At 53.5% G+C, this 26159-nt stretch overlaps 3 protein-coding genes across 11 annotated transcripts; 1 reads left to right on the top strand and 2 right to left on the bottom strand.

Annotated features, from left to right (window-relative positions):
* Positions 1-234: 234 nt before the first annotated feature.
* Positions 235-10470, bottom strand: Prmt1 (protein arginine methyltransferase 1). 3 transcript variants are annotated; one of them, XM_052163752.1, is made up of 11 exons: positions 10354-10459; positions 8377-8430; positions 7777-7878; positions 6195-6350; positions 6034-6097; positions 3429-3571; positions 2882-2969; positions 2679-2794; positions 1586-1736; positions 836-957; positions 235-462 (listed from the first exon to the last, which is right to left on the bottom strand). In XM_052163752.1, the coding sequence occupies exons 1-11, from the start codon at positions 10387-10389 to the stop codon at positions 379-381; spliced, it is 1116 nt and encodes a 371-aa protein (XP_052019712.1). In that variant the 5' UTR covers positions 10390-10459; the 3' UTR covers positions 235-378. The 3 variants fall into 3 exon arrangements, with proteins under 3 accessions (XP_052019712.1, XP_052019722.1, XP_052019728.1); XM_052163762.1 differs by lacking the exon at positions 8377-8430 and having other exon boundaries at positions 10354-10470; XM_052163768.1 differs by lacking the exons at positions 8377-8430; positions 10354-10459 and adding an exon at positions 8063-8166.
* A 4010-nt stretch (positions 10471-14480) lies between these two features.
* Bcl2l12 (BCL2 like 12) lies at positions 14481-20906 on the bottom strand. The gene is made up of 7 exons (XM_052163772.1): positions 20764-20906; positions 20187-20301; positions 19870-20012; positions 17866-17952; positions 17683-17774; positions 16271-16558; positions 14481-14660 (listed from the first exon to the last, which is right to left on the bottom strand). Exons 2-7 carry the CDS (start codon positions 20291-20293, stop codon positions 14610-14612), a joined length of 768 nt encoding a protein of 255 aa, XP_052019732.1. The 5' UTR covers positions 20294-20301; positions 20764-20906; the 3' UTR covers positions 14481-14609.
* Positions 20907-20966: 60 nt separating this feature from the next.
* Irf3 (interferon regulatory factor 3) lies at positions 20967-25662 on the top strand. Of its 7 annotated transcripts, none has more exons than XM_052163686.1 (8): positions 20967-21205; positions 21991-22163; positions 22992-23163; positions 23270-23340; positions 23502-23676; positions 23772-24152; positions 24949-25064; positions 25439-25662. In XM_052163686.1, exons 2-8 carry the CDS (start codon positions 21999-22001, stop codon positions 25619-25621), a joined length of 1263 nt encoding a protein of 420 aa, XP_052019646.1. In that variant the 5' UTR covers positions 20967-21205; positions 21991-21998; the 3' UTR covers positions 25622-25662. The 7 variants fall into 7 exon arrangements, with proteins under 7 accessions (XP_052019646.1, XP_052019696.1, XP_052019637.1 ...); XM_052163736.1 differs by having other exon boundaries at positions 21965-22163; positions 23601-23676; XM_052163677.1 differs by having other exon boundaries at positions 21965-22163.
* Positions 25663-26159: the final 497 nt, after the last annotated feature.

The raw sequence follows: 26159 nt of genomic DNA, 5'->3' as shown, positions 1-26159 counted from the left end.
ACAGGAAGAGCAAGAGATGGAAGGTAGACTCTGGGGTGGAGGGGCAGAGGTGTCTGACTCCCACTGAGGACTGTTCTCAACCTCTGCTCCAAGGAAGAATCAGGAAGGTCGGGATCTCCAGGGATGGTGGAGCCGGAACCCTTGTCCAGCTGGAGGTCCACATCCCTAGACCTAAAATGGACAGTCCTCAGGGAGCAACAGGCTACTCAACTACCCCAGCCCCAGGGCAAGAAGTGGCATGGTCAGCTGAGGATTTATTGGCATAAACGCAACCATATAAAAACATAAGTTATGAAAAACACAGTCACGATGTACCCTCCCATCCCCCAAGCCCAGCCCCTGAGCCCCCTTCTGCAGGAGGGCCAGCCTGGCACCTCCTCAGCGCATCCGGTAGTCGGTGGAACAAGAGAGCTCACACAGCTGGCCCTTGAAGTCCAGGTCGATGGTAAAGTCCAAGTCACGCTAGAGGGAAAAGGCGGGAGACAGGGCTCAGGGTGCCACCAGGCCAAGTCAGGTTAGTGTGCCAGCAACCTCTGCTAGCACACTGCGTGCCCTGCACCCTGACTTGATGACAGCACTACAGGCTATGCGCACCCCACTATGTTTCCCAGTCATTAGAGGACAGCCACAGTCTAAGTCTCTGCCATCTAGGGAAACAGCACCCAGCAGCAGCAGTGCTGGAGTCCCCGCACTGTTCCACACCCAGGGAAGCATCCGGAAGCCCTTCCCACCCACGGATCAAGGCTGGGCCACTGTCGGGTGCCCCTCTATGCTACCCCAGAACCTGGCTCCTCTGCACACCCTCCCTATCCTGTTACTCTCCCTCAGGCCTCACGTTGTTTTTGGCGTTGGGCCTCATTCCAATGGTGCCGAAGATCTCCTCGCCAGTCTTCACTGTTAGGTAGTCCTCCATGTAGAACACAGTCTGCTTCCAGTGTGTGTATGGGGACTCGGGACCTGAGAGGTGGGCGTGGTCAGTTCCAGACTTTGCCTGGGTGTCGCCATGCTAAACCCGCAAGTGCCCCGTGCCCCACGAGGTCACCACCAGCAAGGCTCCTAGGGCTGCTGTTCCCGCATCTGCCTCTGTTTACTGAGCTACACTAGGATCACACTCAGTCCCTCAGTGACCGACAGCAGAGCCAGGCCGGAAGAGCTCTTTAGTGCCCAGCACTCACCTTGTTCTTCCCAGGACTAGTGGTAGAAACCAGAGCCAGGATACCACAGACACCTGCAGACCCTGGTCCACACCCACCCCGCCCCGCCCGAGTGACTCCAGGCTCTCTCTCCAGGGCTCATTTCAACTTGCCTCTTTTTTTTTTTTTTTTTAAATATTTATTATATGTAAGTACACTGTAGCTGTCTTCAGATGGAGGGCATCAGCAGCAACCATGTGGCTGCTGGGATTTGAACTCGGGACCTTTGGAAGAGCAGTCACTGCTCATAATCTCTGAGCCATCTCCCCAGCCCTCAACTCGCCTCTTTTGAGAGGGCTACCTCTTTCTGCCCCATCCCAGGTAGCTCTAGGCCAGTGCCAAGCCCCAGCGAGTGCTCTGCGGCCTCCCGCCCGCGCGTGCCCGGCACTCACTGGTGGAGAAGCCGGTCCTCTTGTGGCAGCGGGTGAACTCGATGTTGAAGTAGGCCACCAGTGCGTGCACGTAGTCATTCCGCTTCACTTGCAGGCAGAAGGGCGAGGTGAAGGTCAGGTCCTCCACCTTCACTGTGTAGATGTCCACCTCCTGCAGACAGGTGAGCCACTCAGCGCTGAGCCCGCCCACCCGCCCACAGCGGCCGCCTGTCAGGCCCTGCCCAGCACAGCAAAACATGCCCCGAACCCCATTTCCTGAAACAGGGTCGGTCGCATGTACCCTGGGCTGGCCCTCAAAACAGTTTTCTTTTTATTTCATGTATATGAGCACACGGTCGCTGTCTTCAGACACATCAGAAGAGGGCATCGGATCCCACTGCAGATGGCTGTGAGCCACCATGTGGTGGCTGTAAACTGAACTCAGGACCTCTGGGAGAACAGCCAATAAAATTTTTTTTTCTTAAAGATTTATTTATGATGCTGGAGAGAAGGCTCACTGGCTATTCTTCCAGAGGTTCTGGGTTCAAATCCCAGAATATACATAGAAGCTTACAACTGTCTCTAACTCCAGACTTATTGACCCCTTCTAACCTCCACAGACAACAGGCACACAGTCAGTGCTAATATATATATGCAGGTAAAGCACTGTACACATTAAAATATTTAATTATGTATGAATGTCTATGTGCCTATCTGAGTCTATGAAATCATGCCCATGAAGATGCCCGCTAAGGTTCAAGTGTATTGGATGCCTGGACTGGGAGTCACACACGGGACTGGGAACTGCCAGGCAGCCCTCCAAGAGCAGCAAGTACTCTTAACCAGTCACCCGTCTCATCTCTCCAGCCCCGTCTCGATCCTCAGCCACGGGCAGGCAAGAATGAACTGAGAAGAAGAACCACTACAACTCAGCTGAGCCCCAGGTGCCCCGCCCCCACCGCACCCGCTCCAGGGCGCTCTACCTGCTTTATTTTCTTCTCCTGGAATTCAGCACCAGGTATGACCTTCAAAACTCTGCTGCGTGGGCCCAACTGCTTCCCCTCCACCCCTAATGGACAGGCCAGGGACCGGGAGCCCACCGCTGCTGCGTTACCTTTATGAGGCAGGCATTGGTGACCAGCTGCTTTGGGTCCACCACGTCCACCAGGGGCTCCTTGATGGCCACGTCTTTAATGCAGGACATGTCAAAGCCGTACACGTTCTCCCACCCTGGGCACACAGGGCGAGGTGAGCGGTGGAACCCAGGCCCTGCCCCCACCCATCCTGCCCGCCATACCCACTGCAGCCCCAGCTCACAGTGGATCTTGTAGTCTTTATACTGCCGGTCCTCAATGGCTGTCACATACAGGGTGGCCCGGTCTGGGAAGATGAGGCCGTCAGGTGCCTGTGGGAGGAGTTGGGTAACAGCAAGAATCTAACTGAGCAGACCCAACTGTCCAGCCCACCATCATTTTCCAGAGACCCCTTAGCCACCTAGGTCTCAGCCTTGAGTCTAGTCTCTACCCAGCAGCCACAGGGCACTCAGAGCCCAGGCTGTCCCACAGTTCCTAGGAGCCAGAAGAAAAGACAGCTCCATTTTGTACAGTGTCCCCTTCACCCCCACCCCGAGACACACACACACACACACACACACACACACACACACACACACACTCACTCACACACACACTACTACAGAGCACACGCTCTCCTGGCATGAGGACTCTGCACTGATCCTGAAGTCAGCTCCTCCACCACTCCTTTGGCCCCTTCCTCTCCCTGGGAAGGCATCCACAGACACACCCGGCGGCACCTATGTGCTGTCTAACCCGGGGAGCCCTCCGCACCCGACCCATTGCCTCACCAGCCACTTGTCCCGAGCGTGCAGCACGGTGTTGAGCATGGACTCGTAGAAGAGGCAGTAGCCCATCCACTCGCTGATGATGATGTCCACCTTCTCCACGGGCAGCTCCACCTCCTCCACCTTGCCCTTGATGATGGTCACCACTGCATCCACAGGAACGGCATGGCAGTCAGGGGAAGGGCTGGCCCAGATGGCTCCAGGCACCCACAGAGAACTCTGGTCAAAGGGCAACCCCTGTCTCTCTCTTGAAACTGTCTCACTATGCAGTTCTGGCTGTATGGACCGGGCTGGCCACAAACCCAGAGATCTGCCTGCCTCTGCCTGCCCAGTCCTGAGAATAAAAGGCTAAAAAACTAGGTCCAGTCCAAGCCACAAAGGCACAGCAACAGCTTCAAGCCGTCTGCGAGTCTAGGAACGGTTCTGCCCCGAGCCCAAGTTTAACATTCTCCAGGCCTAGGTTTCCACCCCTAGCAATGCTACGTAAGTATGGTGTGGTGACATCTGTGAAATGAGGACCAATGGGTTAGGGTGCTTACCACCAAGCTGAACGATCGGAAACCCGCCCCCATGGTAGAATGACATTTGTCCTCTGACCTTGACCTCTACACGTGCCCCATTGCAGCCCCTGCCCCAATAAAGTACTTAAATGAAGCAAAACAACCAAAACCATTATAGTCAGCCAGGCCTGGTAGCACAGGCCTGCCACTCTAGTTACTTAGGAGGCTGACACTCAAGGACTGAAGTTCAAAGCCTACCTGAGCTACAGTAAGAAACCCTGTCTCAGGTTGAAGAGATGGCTCAGTGCTTAAGAGCACTGTCTGGGGTTGGTGAGACAGCTCAGTGGTTAAGAGCACTGACCGCTCTTTCGAAGGTCCTGCGTTCAAATCCCAGCAACCACATGGTGGCTCACAACCATCTGTAATGAGATCTGACGTCCTCTTCTGGTGTGTCTGAAGACAGCTACAGTGAACTTACATATAATAATAATAATAAATAAATCTTTAAAAAAAAAAAAAAGGAGCACTGTCTGCTTTCCCAGAGGTCCCAAGTTCAATTTCCAGCAACCACACAGTGGGTCACAACCATGTGTAATGGGCTCTGATGCACTCTTCTGGTGTTTCTGGAGACAGATACCAGACATTCACATAGATAAAATGAATAAATAAATCTAAAAGAAAAGGAAAACAAAAAGCAAAACAAACAAAAAGAAACCCTGTTTCAAAACAGCCCTGTTACAAAAGAGGGCTGACCCTGCATCAGTGGGAGGGCCCCTGCTGGGCCAGGGCCAGGGCCAGGGCTCCCACCTAGCACTGAGGATGAGGGAAAAAATACCCACAGTCTGCTAAGGAACTTATCTCTTACCAGTGTGTGGTATCTCAGGAATTTTGCTTCAGTTGCAGAGTAGCAACTGCAGTCACTTGTTGGCTCAGTACAAAAGTCCCTTTTTTTTTAATTATGAGACAGGGTTTCTCTGTGTAGCCCTGGCTGTCCTGGAACTCACTCTGTAGACCAACCAGGCTGTCCTTGAGCTCAGAAATCCTCCTGCCTCTGCCTCTCAAGTTCTGGGATTATAGGCGTGCGCCACCACGCTACAAAAGTCCTTTCTAAACAAAGTGGCATTCCCCGAGGGACGGCAGGCGGTGTCTTCCGTGCCGGCCTCTGCCTAAGACTATGGCAGGGGCTCTCACCTCCGTGACATCCCCCATGCTTGCTTCCCTTCTGTCCCTGCCCTGGCCCTCAGTGGCCAGGGGACGGGGCTACAGGAGACAGCACCACCAGGGACGTCACAGCTTAGACCGGTTTCACCTTTTACAATGCTAAGAACAGCAAGGTGTAGTGGTGCATGCCTTTAATCCCAGCACTTGGGAGGCTGGTATCTCTGAGTTCAAGGCCACCCTGGTCACATAGTGGGTCCCAGGTCAGCCAGGGCTACACAGCAAGACCTTCTCTTTCTTGGTTTTTGAAGACAGGGTTTCTCTGTATAACCCTGGCTGTCCTCGAACTCAGAAATCGCCTGCCTCTGCCTCCCAAGTGCTGGGATTAAAGGTGTGTGCCACCACCGCCTGGCAAGACCTTCTCTTGAGAGGAAAAAAAAGTTTAACTTCATGGAAAGCTAGTTTGGTGTGACACGGCATCTCAGGCAGGCTAGAGGCCTTCCATGTGTGCGGTGAGCACACGACCAAGGCCTTTCGTGGAACCAAGCACACACACAGCCCAGCCTTCAGTGGGAACTGTGTAAGTTCTCCGTGCATACTTCCGTGCAGTATGCAGGAAGCCATGGACACTGACAGCAGATGTGGGATTCTCAGGAAGGCAATGTCAATCACGGTCACAGTGGGGGCTGCTGGGGAGAATGCTTGACAGGCCCCGGATGTGATAACCGAAGGATGGAAAAACCCGTGCAAAAGGGAAGTTCCAATCCTCAGCACAGTAGCCAAAAATGCCCACGCAAAACAGTAAGGCATGAGGCCCAACATCCTGACCCCCAGCCTCTTAGCATGCCCCAACATGAAGGAGCGACCAGCTGTCCACCGTGGACTCCTAACTCTCCACTGAGGCCTCCGAGAAGCTAGCTGTCCTTCCATAGACCTCCCCTCCTACTCACCATGGTCTAACTTGTTGGCCTTCACAATCTTCACAGCATAATCGGAGATACTGGAACACTCGATCTAAGGCAGGAAGGAAGGAGGGCAAGACTGAGTCCAGCCCCCGTCCTCTCCGCTCTTTCCAGCCCCTGACCAGCCCACCCGCTGCCGTGAGACTTACCCCAATAACCTTGCGGGCCCCTGCCTTGGCAGCGAACATGCAGAGGATGCCAGTGCCCGAGCCCACGTCTAGCACCACCTTGTCTTTGAAGAGATGCCGATTGTGAAACATGGAGTTGCGGTATGTGAGGGTTCGCACCTCATCCTTCAGCATCTCCTAGTGTGACAGAGGCAAAGGACCAGAGTGAGGGGACACACAAGGCCTGGCTGCCACCACCACACTGATGACAAGCTCAGAGTGCTCCTTTCCCTTCTGGGAGCTTCTTTTGCAGTGGACATCTACACTGGCCAGGGTTTATCAGTGGTACCCTTTCAAGAGCCAGGGCTGAATCAGGAGGCCGAAGCAGGAAGACCCTGGGGACGAGGCTAGCCCTTAGCTCTCCAAAGGGCATCATGGTATGGGCCTGGCCTCTTAAGCTGCTTGGGAAACTGAGGCGAGAGGAGCGCCAGTTCAAGGCAGGCTCACACAGATCACAATGAACAGTGCGCAGCAGCTGAGTAGGTTAGGTTGTGCAGCACACGCAAGCAGGAGGTCGGTCGACCCTCAGCACCACCGCTCAGGTTCCAGCCACCTTGCTTTCTGACACTGTGTCTGAGATGGGGCAGCTGGACAATCAGGTTAGGTTGGTGAGCCCAGCGGTCAGCCAGCCTCTGCCTCCTCAGACCTGAGTTCAAACAAGCACACGCTGCCGTGCTGGGTGTCCCGAAAGTTAGCATGTGTGCAGGAACACGGCGGTGAGGACACTGTCTCCCACCCCGGGACCTCTCGTATGGCAAGCACTACCTGCTCATGTGCCCTCCTTCACCCACCGAGCCATCTGCCAGTCCTAGTATTGTGTTTTTTTTTTTAAAGATTTATTTATTTATTTTATACACGAGTACACCACTATTGTTTCCTTCAGACACACCAGAAGAGGGCACCAGACCCCATTACAGATGGTTGTTAGCCACCATGTGGTTGCTGGGAATTGAACTCAGGACCTTTGGAAGAGCAGTCAGTGTTCTTAACCACTGAGCCGTCTCTCCAGCCCCCCTAGTATTGTGTTTTAAGTGGGTTTTGGGGACTGAACCCTGAAACCCATGCTTGTGCGGCAAGCCCTTTAATGACTGAGGCATGTCCCTAGGCCTCCGAAAGCTCAATTTTGCTTTATGCAAATGTTCCAATTTTTTCCATTTATGCTGCTGAGGATGGAGGCAACGATTTGGCACGTGCTAGGCAACTGCTCTGCCACAGGCCCGGCCTCCGGGACAGTTCTTTTAAAGCACCACGAAAAAGACCAGGATTCCTCAGAAAATCATTTCAGTTGCATTGACCCTGGCTGCTTTATCAAAAGCGTTGCAGTATAGCAGTCCCACGGCCAGTCACTAGAGGGTGCCAGAGACCCGCAAGGCCTGGTCTCATCCTTAGATCTGAGGCAATCCGGCATGGGGGGGGGGGGGGTGAGGAGGGAGCAAGCACTCCCACTGGCTTCTTGAGAGCTGGAAAATTCAGTCTCCAAAACAGTGGACCGGGGCAGAAAGGACTCCCACGCTGAGACATTTGGCGCCCCGTCCAGGCTCACAGCTCCTCAGTCCCCACTCACCTCATGGATGCCGAAGTGGGCGTAGGAGTCAAAGTAGTAGTCTTTGGATGTCATGTCCTCGGCATTGGGCTTCTCACTACTTTCTGCTTGGCCACAGGAAACCTGGAAGACGGGGAGCAGCACAAGGGTCAAAGGTGGGTTCCCCAGAGTCTCCTCAACCAGCAAAAAGCCCCTCATCACACCAGCACAACCCTCCAGCCCCCTCCAGCATCGTTCTGCCCCAGGTAACGTTTCCACTTCCAGGACCCACCCCAAGCACCAACCGGGGAGCAGCCGCCTCGCCTACCATCTCTCCAGGCTCTATGCCCCGTCTCTAGCTCAGCCCACAGCTGGGGAGGGAGGGAGCGAGGGCAGAGCCAGGGCAGACACATGGAAGGGCAAGGGGGGGAACTGAAGATAGAGTTAAGGAAGCAGCCACGGTTCTGGGGGAGCCAGCTGGGGCCGGGAAGGGGTCTGTCCTAAGTGTTTAGGGGGCACAGCAGAGGAGACTGGTTTGAAGCAAGAGGAAGGTGAGACCTCTTGGGTAGCCAGGTGTATAGTATAGCAAGTAAGCTTATGTGGAAGTGGCTAGGTGGGGGGGTCTCACAAAAGGATATTTACTTCTTCAAGAGGCGGCTGGAGGCTCATCCCATTAGCCAAGGTGGCTACAAAATTCTAGGAGAGAGTAACAGGGAAAAAGGATTAGCTACGGGGTGGCTGGGGAAGGCCTTTGGGACGGTGAGTGGATTGTAGGCTGGTTTTTCCTGGGCAAGGGAGAGCGTGTGTAAGCGGGAGAAGCAATGAGGCTGTGGTGGGGTGGAGAAGGATCGGAAGGAGGGAAGGGAAGGTCTCCTGTCCCAGCTGTTGGCTGAAGAGATGGTGGCCTGCCCCATGTTGTTCTTCTCTGGTCAGGTGACTGGCCACATACACCTACCCCATCTAGGCCACAAGACCCAATACTTGCCAGGCCACATGGGCACTGCCAGCTGTTGCTCTCCTTCACTACCTAATCCCCCCACTAGATTAGGTGACATTTCCTGACACACGTGCCAGGCTGAAGAGCCGTGAATAAACTGGAGGGAGGGGTTGGAAGGGAATGGGTGCCATCTCCTTTCCTAAGAGGATTCCATCAGAGAGAGATGTAACACGCCACCAAAGCAGCAGGGGCAGCCCTCTACACACACACACACACACACACACACACACACACATGCACGCACACGCACAGAGGCAACCTAACCTCTGTTTTATCTGCCTTTCTGGTGAGGCATGCCTTGGAAAACTGGGACCAGCCCGTTTCGTGTACCTAGGTCCCCACACTGAAACAGTTCTCTTTTCTCTGTCCACAAGTCCCAGGGTCACTGTAGTGACCCTGTAGGCTAACTGATCCCTATTTATGGCAGATGTCCCAGTACCTGACCTTCTTCTCCAGAGAACTTGACGAGCTATGGGAGCCATCAGATTCAATCCCTTCAATGACTACCATCGAAGGCTTCCAGAGAAGCCACGAACCAACCAAGCTCTCAGTTCCCCACAGCCTGTGTGAGGCGAGTTTCCCACATGGGCCTCTTTTTTTCAATTGTACAGACTGATACCAGAAGGCTGAAAACTGACTGAAGCTTGCTTGAAACCTGATCTAGGACCTGCCTTACAAGCCAGAAAGTTGAAGGAAGGTGGCCAGTTCAAGGCCATTCTCCCCTACAGGGCGAGTTCAAGGCCTGGCCCATTTTTGAATTAAACTAAGTAAAAAGTAGACTAGGGAATACAGCTTAAGATCGAACACTCAACTATAAGCAGGTAAGCAAGGCAGGTGCTAGAATTTCATTCCGTTTTTAGGGGAAGTTAGTCAAAGGTGGAACTGCTCAAAAAGGGGCTCAGAGGGTGTTAAGGCCCAAGGCCATCAGAACTCCTTTATCCCCCACCACTGACCTCTGACCATCCATCCACCCGAGGGCCCTCCCATGAGGGGGTGGGTGTTGGGCCACGCCCCATGAAAAAAAGACGCCCCTCTCACACGCCCATAGTGACCACGAGGGGGTGCCCGGCGACGGATCCGGATCTCGGTTGAGATTCCCCACCATCTCCTTAAGAGAGGTCACGGGCTCTGCCCATCCCCCCCTGCTGCACAAGGGTAACAGGAGTTGAGGAAAGGGAGGCCGGGGAGTGATATTCTTAGGCCCCACGCGGGTGCATAGCGCCCGGGCTGCATGGACATCCACAGCCCAGCCTGGGAGGGCGGGTGGCAACCCCTGGACCCCTTGAGTGCAGCCCAGGTCATCGGGCTGGGGGCGGGGCCTTTGTCCCGCACGTGGAGCCCACGGGGGCCCTCGAGGCGGCACACCCCCCTCCCCACGCTACACTGCGAGACCACGTGCGGCCCGGCTGGAAGCGCCCCCGGCCCGCGACCACGTGCGACAGCCCTTGGCTCGGCTGCGGGTCCCAGAGCACCGAAAGCCGTGATCACTCCCGTCACGATCGAACATCCCCCGATGCGGACCAACGCGAGGCCAGGCACATCAAAAGGCCACGTCCCCACAGTTCAGGCCGTGGGCCACCGGTCTTGCGCCACCCCCGGGCCTAAAGAGCCCAGCTACTCACCTCCATGATGCAGTTCGCGGCCTCGGCTGCCGCCATCTTCACCCGAGTCCTCCGGCCTCCGAGACCCCCCCTCTCTCTTTTCTCCCCCCCCGCTCGACCGGGGACCGCCTTTTACCAGAGGAGCTACAGCCCAGCCCACGATACCCCGCCATAAGTTCTCATTGGTCTGTAAAACCGTCCATCTGAGAGGTTCACATTTCAATTGGATGAGAGGCACGTCTATCAAACATAATGTGCCCGCCCCTCCTGGCGTTTAAAGACCCGCCCCCTCCTGTCCGCTAGGAAGGGAACAACTGTCTGTCTGTCTCCCCCAGCACGTGTGGCGATTGGGTAAAATCCACCAGGTCTTCCCACCCCTTTCTGGCTAGCTCCGCCTTGGAGCTTCCCGGCGGGCTCCGCGCTAAGCGGACGTCTAGAAACTGACCTGTCTATCACTTAGATAGTCCGCTCCTTCCTCGTTGCTATTGGCTGAGCCAAAGGTGACGTTCAAGGCTCTTACTCCACCTGTTTAAGCGACGGGCCTAGAAGAAGATGGGCCATTGGCCCATAAGGAGGCAGGCAGCCTTTGGGCAGCAGCAATTGGCTCTCAGACGTGTCAGTCATCATCATCCTGTGGCTTTTTTTTTTTTCCAGCACCCCAGGCTGCGATATTTTCGGGAGGAAATGGGGCGCGTGGGCGCGTTAAGGTATAGGGAACCCCCTAATTCCTGAGAGGTGGATGAGGGCGCATTTTAGTCTGTGGTTCCGAAACCAGCCATGAATCGCTATGAGCCTCATTGCGATGACCCTCACCCCTGTGCTGGAAGGCTCCAAGTTCTGAAGACCTGTGGCCTCCTCGTGGCCTCCTGGTCCTCTGCGGGAAACACCCATCGTCCTTTGTCTGACCAACTCCTACACGTCAATCACTGGCAATTTGGACGCTACCTCTTCCAGGAAATTTCCCTTGATCTGCAGAAACTTACTCCTTGCCCGAGGATGGATATCCGTTGCTGGGTTCGTGCACCTTACTTTTGCCTTCCGTTTCACCAGTCTATGATCCAAACATAAGATCCTTTAAATTCCCTTATGAGCCTCTCTAATCCGAGCTTCCGCTTAAGGTATGCGTGCACATCTGACTTGTTTCCTTCCAGCGCCTAACAGTTTAGTGTGAGTATACATTCGTGTGTGCCTCGCATGTATGGAGGTCATAAAGCAACTTACAGGAGTCTTTTCCACGATGCGAGTGTAGGCAATTGAACACAAGTTTTCAGGCCTAGCGGCAAGCACCACCTGCTACAAACCAAAACTTAGATCTGGTGTAGCTTTTGTTTGATAGATTCTCACTGTGCCTTGGACCTGGAACTCGCCTGCTTTTGCCTCCCAAGTGCTGAGACTTACGGCCTTACTTTTTTCCTAGATAGTGTTTCTCTGTATCCTTGGCTGGCCTCGTAGTCATAGATCCGCCTGCTTCTGCCTTCCCAAAAGGCACGCTGCCCACGCCCAGTTCAGTGTGATTTTTTTTCCCTCTAAGATTTATTTTATGTGAGCACACCAGCTGTCTTCGGACACACCACAAGTATGCACTGGATCCCATTACAGATGGTTGTGAGCCACCATGTGGTTGCTGGGAATTGAACTCAGGACCTCTGGAAGAGCAGTCAGTGCTCTTAACCACTGAGCCATCTCTCCAGCCTTTTTTTGAGACAGGGTTTCTCTGTGTAGCCTAGGCTGGCCTGGAACTCACTCTGTAGACTGGGTTGGCCCTGAAGTCAAAGATCCAGCCTGCCTGTGCCTCTTTCAGATGATTTGATTGACTCCAGCCAGTCCTACGTGGTCCATATCTCAATAGCGCCAGGGGCTTTTCTGCCCCATCTCTAGGTGTCCAAGCCCCACCCGCTGCCCTGGTGCTTCTGTCCAGCCGTTCTGCATTTGGCCTTATGAGGCCTTCCAGCACCTTCATTCACTTCAGCTTGAATCATCCCGTCCAAGTTCCCTGGGACTGCTGCCATTTTACATGGTGCCCCTCATCTTTGGGGATCAAACATGCTTTTCATTTAGGACAAGTGATTTTATCTATAACCAGTGAATGAAATGCATTCTGACTTTGAACCAGCCATTCTTGACAGATTTAAATAAAGTTAGCACAGGGAGTCTCTGCAGTCCATTCAGTTTGCTAATTAGATTCCTCTGAGGAAATGGAGGCTTGGACAGGGAAAAGGGATTGGTTAGGGCTAACCACTTCAGACACGCGTCACAGAAGAGAGGCGAACAAAACTTTTTTTATTTTTTTGGTTTTTTTGAGACAGGGTTTCTCTGTGTAGCCCTGGCTGTCCTGGAACTCACTCTGTAGACCAGGCTGTCCTTGAGCTCAGAAATCCTCCTGCCTCTGCCTCCTAAGTGCTGGGATTAAAGGCGTGCGCCACCACTGCCCAGCACAACTTTATTTTTAAAATTTACTTACTTTGGATTCTGTCTGTGTGCACAGTAGGTGTAGAGGCCAGAGGCTGAAGTCCAAATGCCTTCCTAAATTTCTTTGTACTTTGAAATTGAGACTGCCTGCATAAGACCAGAGGACTGACTACTCTTTCTTCTGAAGGTCCTGAGTTCAAATCCCAGCAACCACATGGTGGTTCACAACCATCATAACAAGATCTGACCTCCTCTTCTGGAGTGTCTGAAGACAGCTACAGTGTACTTACATATAATAAATAAATAAATCTTAAAAAAAATAAAAAAGACCAGAGGCATCTGGAACTCAGAAATCCACATACTTCTGCTTCTTTTTTTCTTTTTTTTGTTTTTTTTTGTTTTGTTTTTTGTTTTCTGTATTTGGCTTTTTTGAGACAGGGTTTCTCTGTGTAGCCCTGGCTGTCCTGAAGCTCACTCTGTAGACCAGGCTGGCCTTGAACTCAGAAATCTGCCTGCCTCTGCCTCCCAAAGTGCTGGGATTACAGGCATGCGCCACCAACGCCAGGCATACTTCTGCTTCTTAAATGCTAGGATTAAAGGCATACAGGCTTTGCCAGGCGCCACCTTGGTTTTTTAAAAAGAGGTCCCTCAGGCTGGAGATACGGCTCAGCTGTTAAGAGCACCAACTGTTCTTCCAGAGGTTCTGAGTTTAATTCCTAACAATCACATGGTGGCTCACAACCATCTGTAATGGGAACTGATGCCTTCTTTTATGTCTGAAGATAACAATAGTGTACTCATATACATAAAATAAATAAATCTCTGAAAAAAAATCTTTTTGTAGAAATTAGTAAGCCAGGCCTGGAGAGCACTATCTGCTCTTCCAGAGGTCCTGAGTTCAATTCCCACAACTACATGGTGTCTCACAACCATCTGTGATGAGATCCAGTGCCCTCTTCTCCTGTGTCTGAAGAAAGCAACATTGTATTTATAAACATAAAATAAATCTTTTTTTAAAAAAATCAGTAAGCTGGGTGGTGGTGGCGCATGCCTGTAATCCCAGCACTCTGGGAGGCAGAGGCAGGCAGATTTCTGAGTTAGAGGCCAGCCTGGTCTACAGAGTGAGTTCCAGGACAGCCAGGGGAGGTGTATGGAATCAGTAAGCCAAAGCCGGAGAGGCTACTCAGCAGTTAAAAGGGCTGCTTCTTCCCGAGAACCAAATTCTGCTCTCAAAGCAGTTATCTGGCAGCTAACTGCTTATAATTCCAGTGCTAGAAGATATTATACCTTCTGGAACCTTCCTTACAAGTGTGCACATAGATAAAAACACACAGGCATACATAAATAAAAAATAAAAGGGCTTAGGAATGGAGAGATGGTTCTTCTGGTGTGTCTGAAGACCGGCACAGTGTACTCATACATAAATAAATGATTAAAAAAATAAAAAGTGTTGGTCAGGCGTGGTGGCGCACACCTTTAATCCCAGCACTTGGGAGGCAGAGGCAGGCAGATTTCTGAGTTCAAGGCCAGCCTGGTCTATAGAATGAGTTCCAGGACAGCCAGGGCTACACAGAGAAATCCTGTCTTGGAAGAAAACAAAACTGTCTCAAAAAACAGCAAAAGAAATGGATTGTGATAAAGAGCCCAACCTTGGCCTCTCACCTTCGTGCATTCACTCCAGTGCTCGCTCTCTCTCTCTCTCTCTCTCTCTCTCTCTCTCAAACACTTTAGTGCTCTAGTTAAAGAACAAAGCTTTTATTTAATTCAGAGACATTTCTAAACAATATTTTTGGAAAAAAAACACAAGTGTGGCAACCCCAGCATACAGTGCCGTCACACGTCAGCCACCTGCGCTGGGTCAGGAACGCTCAGTCCAAGGGCAAGTTCAAGTCCACAGGTGAGGTGGCCAGGATGCCTGCCTGCAGGGGACAGAGAGCCTGGAGTGACAAGGACTTCATTGACACCAGTGCAGTGAGAAAAGATGGCAGAGGCTTGGGGGGACTGGGAGGGGAGGCTGAGACCAGAGCTAGGGTGACACCCAGAAAGAGGGAAAGACAGAGTGATGGAGAAACAGAAAGACAGCAGAGGCACAGCACAGGGACAGACCCCTTCCGTGGGACACTTGTGACTCCATGGCTGCTCTGTGCTGGCCCCAGTGCCCGCTCTAAGGACTGTTTACGCTCCAATCTGCCTCCCAGGTTCTCTGTCATCTGTGTTACAAGAAGCAGGACTGCCGGCTGCCCTGCCGAGCCCTGCCTATTCCTCCTTTCTTTCCGTTCTGCTCCGGTGTAATCTCAACTCTTCCATCACCCCTCACCTCCCTGGTCTAAGGAATGCAGGAGAAGCCCAACAGATGCTCACACCGGCATCTTTTTTGTTTGTTTGGTTGGTTTTGATTTTTTTGAGACAGGGTTTCTCTGTGTAGCTCTGGCTATCCTGGAACTCACTCTGTAGACCAGGCTGGCCTTGAACTCAGAAATCCGCCTACCTCTGTCTCCCAAGTGCTGGGATTAATGGCGTCCGGCACCAGCATCTTTGACCTGGTACCCACATTCAGTCCTGGAAGAACCTGCATTCATCAGCTAATAAAATCCAGAGGCCTTTCTGCTGGGACTGACGGCCATCTCCGGGCCTTTCTGCTGGGACTGACGGCCATCTCCAGGCCTTTCCTGGTCTGTCTAGAGGGATGGGGCTGTGCACAGACTACCAATATCTCAGAACCCCCATCTCAGGGTGATCAAGGACCTTTCTGAGCCTGGCTGTGTCTCTAGAACACAATTTTTTTTCTCTCCTTCGGAAGTGCTAGACTCTACCACTGAGCTGTAGCCTAACCTTTTGTTTGTGTTTTGAGACAAGATCTCTGTTGCCTAGGCTGACCTTGAACCTCTGGAGCCAAGGACATCTTGAAACCTAGATGCTCTTGCTCACCCTCTCTGGCAGTTGACATGACAGGCTTGCACCCCAGATAGCGTCCTCTCATCCCTCTCTCTCATCCCTCTCTCCCCACCAGCGGCTGGGCCTCAGCCACCTCCAGGATCTCACTGTTTAACCTGGCTAGTCCGGAACTCCCTACGTAAACTAGGCTGGCCTGATTCCTCCGATTAAAAGTCTGACATCATGCCAAACAGATGTATGTCTAGTGTATGTGTATAAAATAACAGTCAGCGGCCAGTGAAGCCCTCAGTGAGTTGATACTCAATATAGGAAGCAGGGAGCGTGGGAAGAGCCACGGGCACACGCTGCTAGAGACCGAAGGACTCGATAAGCACCCTGTGCATCCTTGAAGAATCCCCATTCTCCACTAAAACCACGAGGAGGGAAGACGGGGAGCTGTGTTAGCTTTCCTCACAACTGTTGGTTCAAGCCAGATGGGCAGCAGGACTCCTTAGCAGTGTCTGGTGTATAGCAAGTGCTCAATAAACACAAGATGGATTGAATGGAAGAGCTGGGGGTTCTGGAAGAAAACCAGTCAACTGTCACGACTGCAGTAGGGTTAAACTGAGACCTGGTAGGGGCGTGTGGGACTTACCCAGCCCCCATGGGCCTGGATCCAGGGCATGAAGCTGTGCACGTGCTCAACGCTGAGGTTGGCCAGGGTACCCCCGAGCCCGGCCACGCGCCGACTCAGTTCCATGGCCAGTGCCAGGCGTGCCAGCGGATCCGGGGATGGCGGTGGGGGCCCTGGGCACGGCAGCGAGGGGCTCGAGCAGTTTGGAGAGGCGCTGCCTTCCCGGGTGGAAAAGAGCTCCACAAGGCGGGCGAAAGAGCCTGCTGACAGGCGGGCCAGTTTCCGGTGCAGAGCCGGGTCAGAAGCCAGCTGAGGGCAGAGGGGCAGAGTAAGCTACCCCAAGCCGTGTGACCAGCCTGGAAGGGCCGGGTTTCCCAGCACCAAGTCCCACCCGCCCAAGCTGCCTCTCTGGCCTTCCCAGTAGGGAAGGGATCCTAGAATCAGAGCCAAGTACCATTCTGAGTTCTAAAGAGTTGATTCTCCTTTAGTCCGTAAACCCACGCTGGATGCACGCTTTCAATCCCAGCACTTGGGAGGCAGAGCAGACAGAGCTCAATGCTCTCTGTAAACTCAAGCCTGGTCTACAGAGTAAGTTCCAGCACAGCCAGGGCTAAATAGGAAACTCTGCCTTGAGACGGGGGCGGGGAAGAGTCCCTGAATCTGAGTTTTTCCCCCAAATAATTGCTGTTACAGTACTGTTCGGTTTTCAAAGCCAGATTCCAGGAAACTCTGAAGCCATATCCTCTTGGGCAGGCATTTCCTCCATATTCTAAGCTGTGTCCTCACTGAAGTCAATTGAGGTTCTTTGGTTTTAGAGACAGGGTTTAATAACTATGTAGTCCTGGCTGGCCCTGACTTCATAGAGCACTGCCTCCCTGTTGCTGGGACTAAAGGTGTGTGCTCTCACACCCTACCCTGCTTTGTTGAAACAAGGTCTCCCAGTGTGGCCCTGGCTGCCCTGGAACTCTTCTGGGGACAGGATGACTTTGAACTAGTCCTCCAGCCTCATATCCCAGAGTCCTGGAGGAGGGCCGAGCGCACACTAGCACAATCCAGTTGTAAACTCCTGGATGGCCATCCTCTCACCTGGTTCTGGCCTCTTCTTTTGTTTTTGAGTATTTAGCTTGGGGGAGAGGGTGATGGAGACAAAGTTAAGGTAAGGACCTCAGCCTGCTAGGCAAGGGCTCTGTCACTGAGCCAGTCCCCAATGCCTCTGGTGGCTTCTGGTGCCTGGGTCCCATTGCTTGTTGATAGCCCATGAAGGACACTGGTGTAAAGTCCTACTGCGGTGAGGCGTCAAGGCTCCTGAAAAAATGCTCTGGTGTTTACTGGAGCCCTGCAAGCACACCCAGCATCAAAGACAATGCAGCTCCAGCATTTGCCCCCTAGTCCACAACTGTCCTCGCAAATAGCATGGAGTAGAGGCCGGTCACCTTTTGGTTGATGACTTCTGCCTCCTCCTCCAGCAAGGCTACCAGCCTCCTTAGCAGGGCTTCCTTCTCCGTGGGTGGGGGTCCCTGGAACTCTGGGGGGTGGGGGGCAGAAGAGAATTGGACTGGGAAGGGCCCTGGCTCTGCTCCTACCATCACCCTTCCCAGGGCTCCTCTGCTGCTCACCCGAGCTGGGCGGAGACTTCAGTTGCTCCTGCACCAACTGTTCCAGACGCTGGGCAACCAGGGCATAGAAGTCTGCAGTGGCTGGGCCTGTGCGGGACAGAACAGGATATGTATGGAGTCTCTCCTCCAGGTCATCTTGCCAGACAGCAAAAATTTCCACTTCACAAAAGGGTAAACTAAGACCATGAGACGCTGGTAAGTAAAAGATGTTGACAGCCTCAGCCTTTTTACTCTGTGGCACCCTCAAATTCAGCTGACAATATTCAAGCTGACAACTGGAGATGATTCCATCCAGTGAGGGCAAACACGCGGCGTTCCTGCCGTTACCACCTCATCCCTGGTCCAGGTCACACTCAGCAACTGACCGCAGGGCTCATTTTAAGTAAGCTATCTGATCGGGCGCACCTCTTTAGTAGTTTATGTTTAAATTTTATGTGTGTGTTCTGCCTGCATGTGTGTCTGTGGACCACTTGGGTGCCCAGTGCCTGTGAAGGCCAGAAAACAGCATCAGAAGTTGGATAATGTAACAGTTAAAGAGTACTGGCTGTTCTTCCAGCAGGCCAGGGCTTAATTCCCACCACCCACACGATGGCTCCCAATGTCCTGTAACTCCAGGTCCATGAGATCCAATAGTCCTTGGAAAAAAAAAGAAAAGATTCATTTTGTGAGTCTGGGTGTTTTGCCTGCACGTATGACTGTGTGCCAAGTGCATGCCTGATGCCCTGGGAGGACAGGAGAGGCGGCTTCCTTTCCCTAGTTCCTAACGTGTGCTTCCCATGTTTCCTCTATGTGCTGCTGGGAGCTGGATACAAGACTTTACACACACTAAGCAGGCACTCAACTGCCTCAACTTTTTGTAGTCCAGGTTGGCCTTAAACTCACAGCAGTCCTCCTGCCTCAGCCTCTCCCCCTGGTCAACCGCGGAGTTTCTGTGTAGAAGTGTAAGCTGGGCTCCATTTCATGCTACATGCCTATGATTCCTGTGTGAGGTAGGTGGAGGCAGGAGGGCTCCAGCAAATGGGGTTATGTCTCCACATTCCCTTTACTGTAGTCCCCAAGCAGGGTACCCCAAAACCCATCAAAGTGCTCGCCAGCCCTTCCTCTCAGCCCTAGCCTAGGACCTGAGCAGGTGCTGTCAAAATGGCGGTACCACAACATCCCCTCAGCCTACAGCCTTGGGGAGACACTACTGCAGGAGCCATGCACAGTGGTCGCAGCTCGTGTCCATCCTCCCCGAGCAGCACCACAGAGATGGCGGCACCTCAGCCCAAACGGACTGCAGCCAAGAAGGACTTCTCATCCTAACCCATGGGCCCAGTGCAGGGGGAAAGCGATGAGGAAACGCCACCAATCCCTCAGCTTCCCAAGCGCAGGACTTGCAATCCACCAGTCATCAATCTGGAAATCTCTACCCCGAGAAGCTCTGCCCTCTAAGAAATCCTATATAAGCCCCGCCCTTTGTCCAGTTCCCTGCCATCCATTCCCAGGAGCTGAGGGCAGCCATCCCTGGATTTGTCCCTCCCACAACACCCTGGACCCTCCAATACATCTCTTTCATGAGATTTTCTGCCTGGTGGGACTCTCTCATCGAAAGACGCCAAGAAGGAAAGAAGCCATGAAGGGAAGAAGTGGAGCGGGGCTGAGGCTCCCAAGCTCCTCAGCTCAGCTGGGGATCCGCTCCCCTGAGAGCCACAACGCCCCTGCTGAGGAGGCTTCCCCTCAGAGCTGTGCGGTTCCTGGGATTCCATGTCTCAGGATACCCTTCCACAGGGAAACCTTCTCCATTCAAAGCTGTATGGTTTCTGGGCTTTGGAGTCCCAGGATACCTCCTATCCAAGCAAAAACACTTACACTTACCCCCTAGAAAGTTTAACAGAGTTGACATGGCTATGGCTTGTGTTGATGCTGAGGAGTGCTGACTTTATAATGGGTACTGTCTGGATTTTTTCGAACCAAAGCTCCTAGCCCTGACGGTTTCACAAGTGACCTGGATAAATCTCTTACCAGGTTCCGAACCATAGCAGGGGCGGAGGGGAAGAAAGCAGGGCCTAGAGGACTCCGTGGGAGGAGCTCCTCTCCCCAGGGGACAAGGGAGGCATCTTCGGAGGCGGCTCAGGAAATCTGTTGTCTCTTCTGGGGCAGGGCTCCTAGGGACAAGAACCTTGGAGTTATCCCAAGGGGTCTGAGCAAGCAATCCCTTCGTCCTTTCATGGAAGTTCGCTCTGGAGACTCCGCACAGGCTTATGGGGTTAGGTCTGGAGGGAGCAGAGGAAGATCTTCCCATCAAAGGCTGGCCCTGGGGCAGTGGAAGACTAACTCACCTGGGTGGAGTTGGGACAGGGGACCCAGCAGCTTCACCGCGCTTAAGGAAGGCAGTGAGAACCTTCAGTGTGTCCTCTCGGAGACCCAACTCTTCAGAGCCGGCCATGGAGGTACCTGAGGCAGGAGGACAGAGGATGCACCCAAGTGCAGTGATAACTCAAACTTCCGAATCACTGAATGAAGAGGACGCCTTACTCCAAGGAAAAGGTGGCTTAAGGGCATATGGGGCAGTTGATTCCGTTGAGGAGAAACGGTCTGAATTATTGAATCTAGGAAAGGAGTAAACTGAGTGTTTGGACAATTACATGCAGGAGCGGGAAGAGGGTTTGGAGTTCCCTCCCAGCCCTGCTAAAGCAGGCTCGAAGACCATAGAGAATAGGGAACTACTAATCCTAGTACGCTTTGCGGCAAAGGCTGGCCCGGTTTCCCGCTTTCTCACCGAGCAGCCTGCTGGGAGATGTAGTTCCCGTTTACATCTAGCGGACACCGAGAGATCCCGGGTTCTTGGAAGTCAGAGAGGTAGGACTGGCTGTGGCCTCTCCTGCAATCCAGTTCCTTCCCTGGCATCCCACTCACCTGGCTCGGGGTTCTTCCTCAGTCGCGCTGGCGCACACACTTTCACTCAATCTATACAAACTTTACTTCGGAAGTTCAACTTTCCCACGCCTGCGCACTGGAGACACGGCAACCGCCCCAACGACGAGGAGGTGGAGCGTTGCCTTGCAGTCATTTGCATATGGCGTTCCCAGCATGCCTCTAGGCGGAAGGCCAAAAAAGGGCATGGGGGGGGGGGGAGATAGTTCGGCTCAGTTGAAGTGCGCTTCTAGGGTTTTCGAGTTTCTAACGTTCATGATGAGAATTTTGTTTTTAATCTCAAAAACGCGTTAGAAAAGAAAGTCCCAGCGCTCGGAGGTTTAGCTGACAAAGAAGGGGGTTGCGTGTCTGCGAACTACTCTTTGGGAGTCCCCCAAAACCAGTGCTGGCATCCGCACCGCACGAGCGCGCAATTCCTCCCCTGGTAGGTAACGCGGAAGAACCGGGAGGGTGGCGGCCTCAGGGCGCAGGATCGGGCAGCCCTGACGCTCAGGAGCTCAGCTACCGAAAACCAGAATGGCTACGCGTTGTAGAAGGAAGCCGGCAGTCTCAGCATCCAGGCGGAGGCAGTAAAGATTGCTGCAAGTTCAAGGCCAGTGAGCTCCGGGCCAGGCTGGACAACAGGATGAGCTCCAGACCAGCATGGGTTAAGCGAGTTGAAGACCAGCCTGCTTTAAGTTTGAGGGTAGCCTGGGTTACAGAGTGCATTCGAGGCCAGCCTGGGCCACACAGTGAGTTGAAGATCAGCCTGGCTACATAGCAAGTTCAAGGACAGCCTATGCAACATACTAAGACCCTGTCTCAAACATTCATAAAAACAATATAGAAAAAAAAAAACAAAACAAAACAGAAGAAGCGGCAGCACCTGGGAGAAGACTCTGGAATTGAGTAAGGGTTTTCTGCAAGGGTGAACAGCGGGTGTGAGAGCAGTCATGATCCTTTAAAGACGAGGGAAAGAGGACTCCACCCTGGAAGTGGGGTGCCTGCTTTGGATAAGAGAGGGGTTTACATTTAGAAAAGGGAAGGAAGCTATGGGTAGAGTTCCTATAGAAGACTCTGGGGGTAAGAGAGGCGGTCCCACTGGACTTGGAAAGGTGGGAAGGATTTTCCCCGTTTGTACACAAGGAAGGCCTGTGTGTGGCAGGTCGGAGAGGTTTGAGTGCCTTTGCCCCTTGACATACAGGCTCAGGAACTGTCCCGTGTGTGCAGGCTGGAGCATGGGAACCCCGAAACCGCGGATTTTGCCCTGGCTGGTGTCGCAGCTGGACCTGGGGCAGCTGAAAGGCGTGGCCTGGCTGGATGAGAGCCGGACCAAGTTCAGGATCCCGTGGAAACATGGCCTACGACAGGATGCACAGATGGATGACTTTGGCATCTTCCAGGTGCTGGGGGAAAGGCTTTAGAGACATTTCCGGGTGTGGCTGGACCAGGGCAGGGTCTTGCTAATTAGGTGGGATAGGACTGGAGGGCCCGTCAGAATTGATGGGCAGATTCCAGGAACAGAATCCCGAAAGCCAGGTTGGGTCTCTTACAAAAAAACAAAACAAAACCGTTCTGAAGCAATGGTTCTCAATCTGTGGGTCCCGACTTCTAGGGACAGATTTGGGGGTTGAATGATCCTTTCGTTGGAAAACAAATATTTATGACTTATAACAAAATTTCTGTTATGAAGTAGCAATGAAAATAATTTTAGGGCTGGGGGGGTCACCACAACATGAGGAACTAACTGCATTAAGATAGTTGAGAACAATTGTTTTAGAGCGTGGGAAAACTTTAGGGGTGGTCTTTTGATTTTAGAACCCTTAAACCTTAAGAGTTGAGACTGTCCCCATGATGGGGTTATTAGCTGCCAGATCAGCATGGTAGTGACAGAATGCAAGGTGACCTGGGGTGAGGGGCCAAGTAGGTCCTAGAATGCTGGCTTGGAAAACAGCAGCCTTGGGGGAGGCGTGTTGGCGTGAGCTTGCCATCCCAGCACTCTGGAGGCAGCAGGAGGGTCACAACTTGGAGCCCAACTTTGGTTATAAAAACAAAACGATTTTTGAGTGTGGAAATAGTGGCTAAGCGTGAGGCTGGAGGTCTCGGGTTGTGAGTGTGAGAACTTAGGTCAGGACCAGAAATGTATGGAACATGGTGGGAGGTGTCAGGGCCTCAGGCCAGAGCCTAAGGTGCCTTCCTCACTGTCCTGGAATCACTGTCGGCTGGATCAGGCCTGGGCAGAAGCCAGCGGTGCCTACACCCCAGGGAAGGATAAGCCAGACCTGTCCACCTGGAAGAGGAATTTCCGGTCAGCCCTGAACCGGAAAGAAGTACTTCGATTAGCTGATGACCGGAGCAAGGACCCCTTCGACCCTCACAAAGTGTATGAGTTTGTGACTCCAGGTGTGTGTGTGACAGGGCTGGCTGGGGGGGGGGGGGGGGCGGTCACAGAAACCTGGGGATCAGGAGGGTCTCTGCCACTTTCTCTGCTCACTTCCACTTTGGACAGGAGCTAAGGACTTTGTACATCTGGACACCTCTCCTGACACCAATGGCAAAAGCAGTCTGTCTGATCCCCAGGTGAGGAGGCACTAGCCCTGCGCCTCAGCCTTGCTCTGCCCATTAGGCTTCCCCCTTCTTCCCCACCTCAGCCCTTACCCCTGGACCTCCATTCCTTCACCAGTCTGCTACCCTCTTGACTCAGCTGACGCTGTTGACTAGCTAGCTCCTCCCTCCTCCAGGAAGACCTCTGGGAATTACTCGACGACATGGTCTTAGAACCCCTCACAACTGAGGGGTCCTCAGACCTGGCTATTGCTTCTGATCATTCTCAACTACAGCTAAGCCCCAATATGAACAACTTCCCAAACCCAGCACCCCAAGAAAATCCACTGAGGCAGCTGTTGGCTGAGGAGCGTGAGTGCCAGCTGTGGGGTAGGAAGGGCAGCAGGGACAGCGGTCCTTACCCTGGTCCTCTTCATCTCTCTCTCCCTTTTCACCCTACCACCCAGAATGGGAGTTCGAGGTAACCGCCTTCTACCGAGGCCGCCAGGTCTTCCAGCAGACACTGTTTTGCCCGGGGGGCCTGCGGCTGGTGGGCAGTACAGCTGACAACCCAACACTGCCCTGGCAGCCAGTCACCCTGCCAGACCCTGAGAGGTTTCTAACAGACAAGCTTGTGAGAGAGTATGTGAGGCAGGTCCTCAAGGGACTGGGCAAGGGGCTGGTGCTGTGGCGGGCAGGGCAGTGCCTCTGGGCCCAGCGCCTCGGCCACTCGCATTCCTTCTGGGCTCTGGGTGAGGAGCTGCTTCCAGACAGTGGGAGAGGGCCGGATGGAGAGGTTCCCAAGGACACGGATGGAGGCGTCTTCGACCTTAGGCCCTTTGTGGCAGGTGAGTACCCTATGGGAATTGACAGGCCATGGCGATCGGTTGAAACCAGAGCTAACTGGTAAGCTTTGTGGCAAAGGCAGGCTGTACCCCAAGCGCAGGCACCGGCTGCTGTAGCTGGTGTGTGCACACTTCACAGTGCACACAGACGGCGGCCAGGCTGGGACCTGGGCACAGTTGGTAGTGGCCCTGCAGATTACAAGAGAAGTTCCCTCTGGTCCTGCTGTCCAGCAGGGTTCTGTGGAGTAATGACCCAGTACACGCCTCCAGTTATTTCCATAGCCAAATACACGACTGTTGAGAATCCACAGAGCCAAGTGGAGAATTTTGAGGAAGGATCTCTCCATAGCCCAGGCCCCCCTAGTACTACGGTGCCGGTGTCAGCAGGTTACCCAGTCTGAAGTGGCATTTATATTTGGAACTTGAGTTGCCCGAGGCAGGGGGCTCGCTCTTACTGCTTCTGCTACCCTTGAGCTACTGGTGCTACTCCTCCGGCCACATCAAGGGTTGGCATCAAGTGTCGATTAGAGACCCACAGCGGGGCCTGAGCAGGGCCTGAGCTCCCGGGGAGCCATCCCAACAGCCTCCTGAGCTGCTAGGGCCTACCATCCTCCTCACTGCTGGGCCTCTCGCCTCCATGGTACTGCTGAAGGAGACAGGAGCACTGGTTTGTGTCTGCAGGGCCTTTCCAGATAGGCAGTGCAGTGAGGGCGGGGCATCACCTGGGAAGATGGCAGGCGAGGGGGTGCACAGGGCAGAGGCCATCCTTTCTTTTCTGACCTGACTCTTGGGTTCCCAGATCTGATTGCCTTCATGGAAGGAAGTGGACACTCCCCACGCTACACTCTGTGGTTCTGTGTGGGGGAATCGTGGCCCCAGGACCAGCCGTGGGTCAAGAGGCTTGTGATGGTCAAGGTGCCAGCTGTCTTGTGCTACTGGGATGGGAGGCCCCCCTTGGGGAGGAACCTGCAGCACCCTGAGACTAAAGCTCCCAGAAGTCCCTCTGAGAGACAGCAACTCCAGCAGGCCTCCCTTTGCAGCCACTGTTGCCCATTCCAAAAGTCTCTGGGTGTCCTCCACAGGGCTTACCCAGATACCCAGAGCTCACCCTGACTCCAGACCCTGTAGATGGCAGGGGCAAGTCTTCGCAGGCTTTTGTATAGACCCCAGGGGCTTCCCTTAGTTATGAGGGGGCGGGGGTGGGGCAGCCAGCTTTCCTGCAGCACTAGCTGAGTGTGGGTTATGCTGGCAGCCCATGGCTAATTGGCGATCTGTTCTGCCTCCTTCAGGTTGTTCCTACATGTCTTAAGGAGCTATTAGAGATGGCCCGGGAAGGGGGCGCCTCCTCACTGAAAACCGTGGACTTGCACATCTCCAACAGCCAGCCTATCTCCCTGACCTCTGACCAGTACAAGGCCTACCTCCAGGAGCTGGTGGAGGATATGGACTTCCAGGCCGCCGGAGACACCTGAGCCCCGCTCAGCTGCTACCAATAAAGCAGTTTACGCCACTATCACAGGTCTGCTGTTAACTGATTCTAGGCTGCTGGTTTGTCTACATAGTCTCAGTTTTCTCATCTGCAGCTGAGGTTTAGGTCTCGGCGAGTGAGGCACACTGACAGAATACAGCATGGCCACCAGCTCTTGACCTCTCCCAAGGTCCCGGAGAAAGTACACAAGGGAAGCAAGAGACAGGACAGGTCCGGGGCTGCACGCTGGCCCTGTGTGGAGCAAGGGAAGCTGTCACAGGCTATGATCTACCTGAGCAGTGACAGATGGCAAGCATGCTGTGGGACAGGCTGACTCGCCATCGTGGACTGAGTCACTACAGCCTCAGTGCTGCTGACAGCTGAGGCCACTCTGGAGACGGCCCCAATGTACACAAGGCACTCAGGAGCTGCTCGAGGCTGGGCCCTGCCTCCTGCTACCCACATTCCTGAGTTTGGTGTGACACTTTCATGCCCCCCACCCCACCCCAACTCTTTTTTCCTGGGAAAAAAAAGAGCATTTC

Source organism: Apodemus sylvaticus, chromosome 1 (genome assembly GCF_947179515.1).
Source record: "Apodemus sylvaticus chromosome 1, mApoSyl1.1, whole genome shotgun sequence".
Lineage (NCBI taxonomy): Eukaryota > Metazoa > Chordata > Mammalia > Rodentia > Muridae > Apodemus > Apodemus sylvaticus.
The sequence above is the reverse complement of the archived record's forward strand: the minus strand, read 5'-3'. Positions and strand labels throughout refer to the sequence as shown.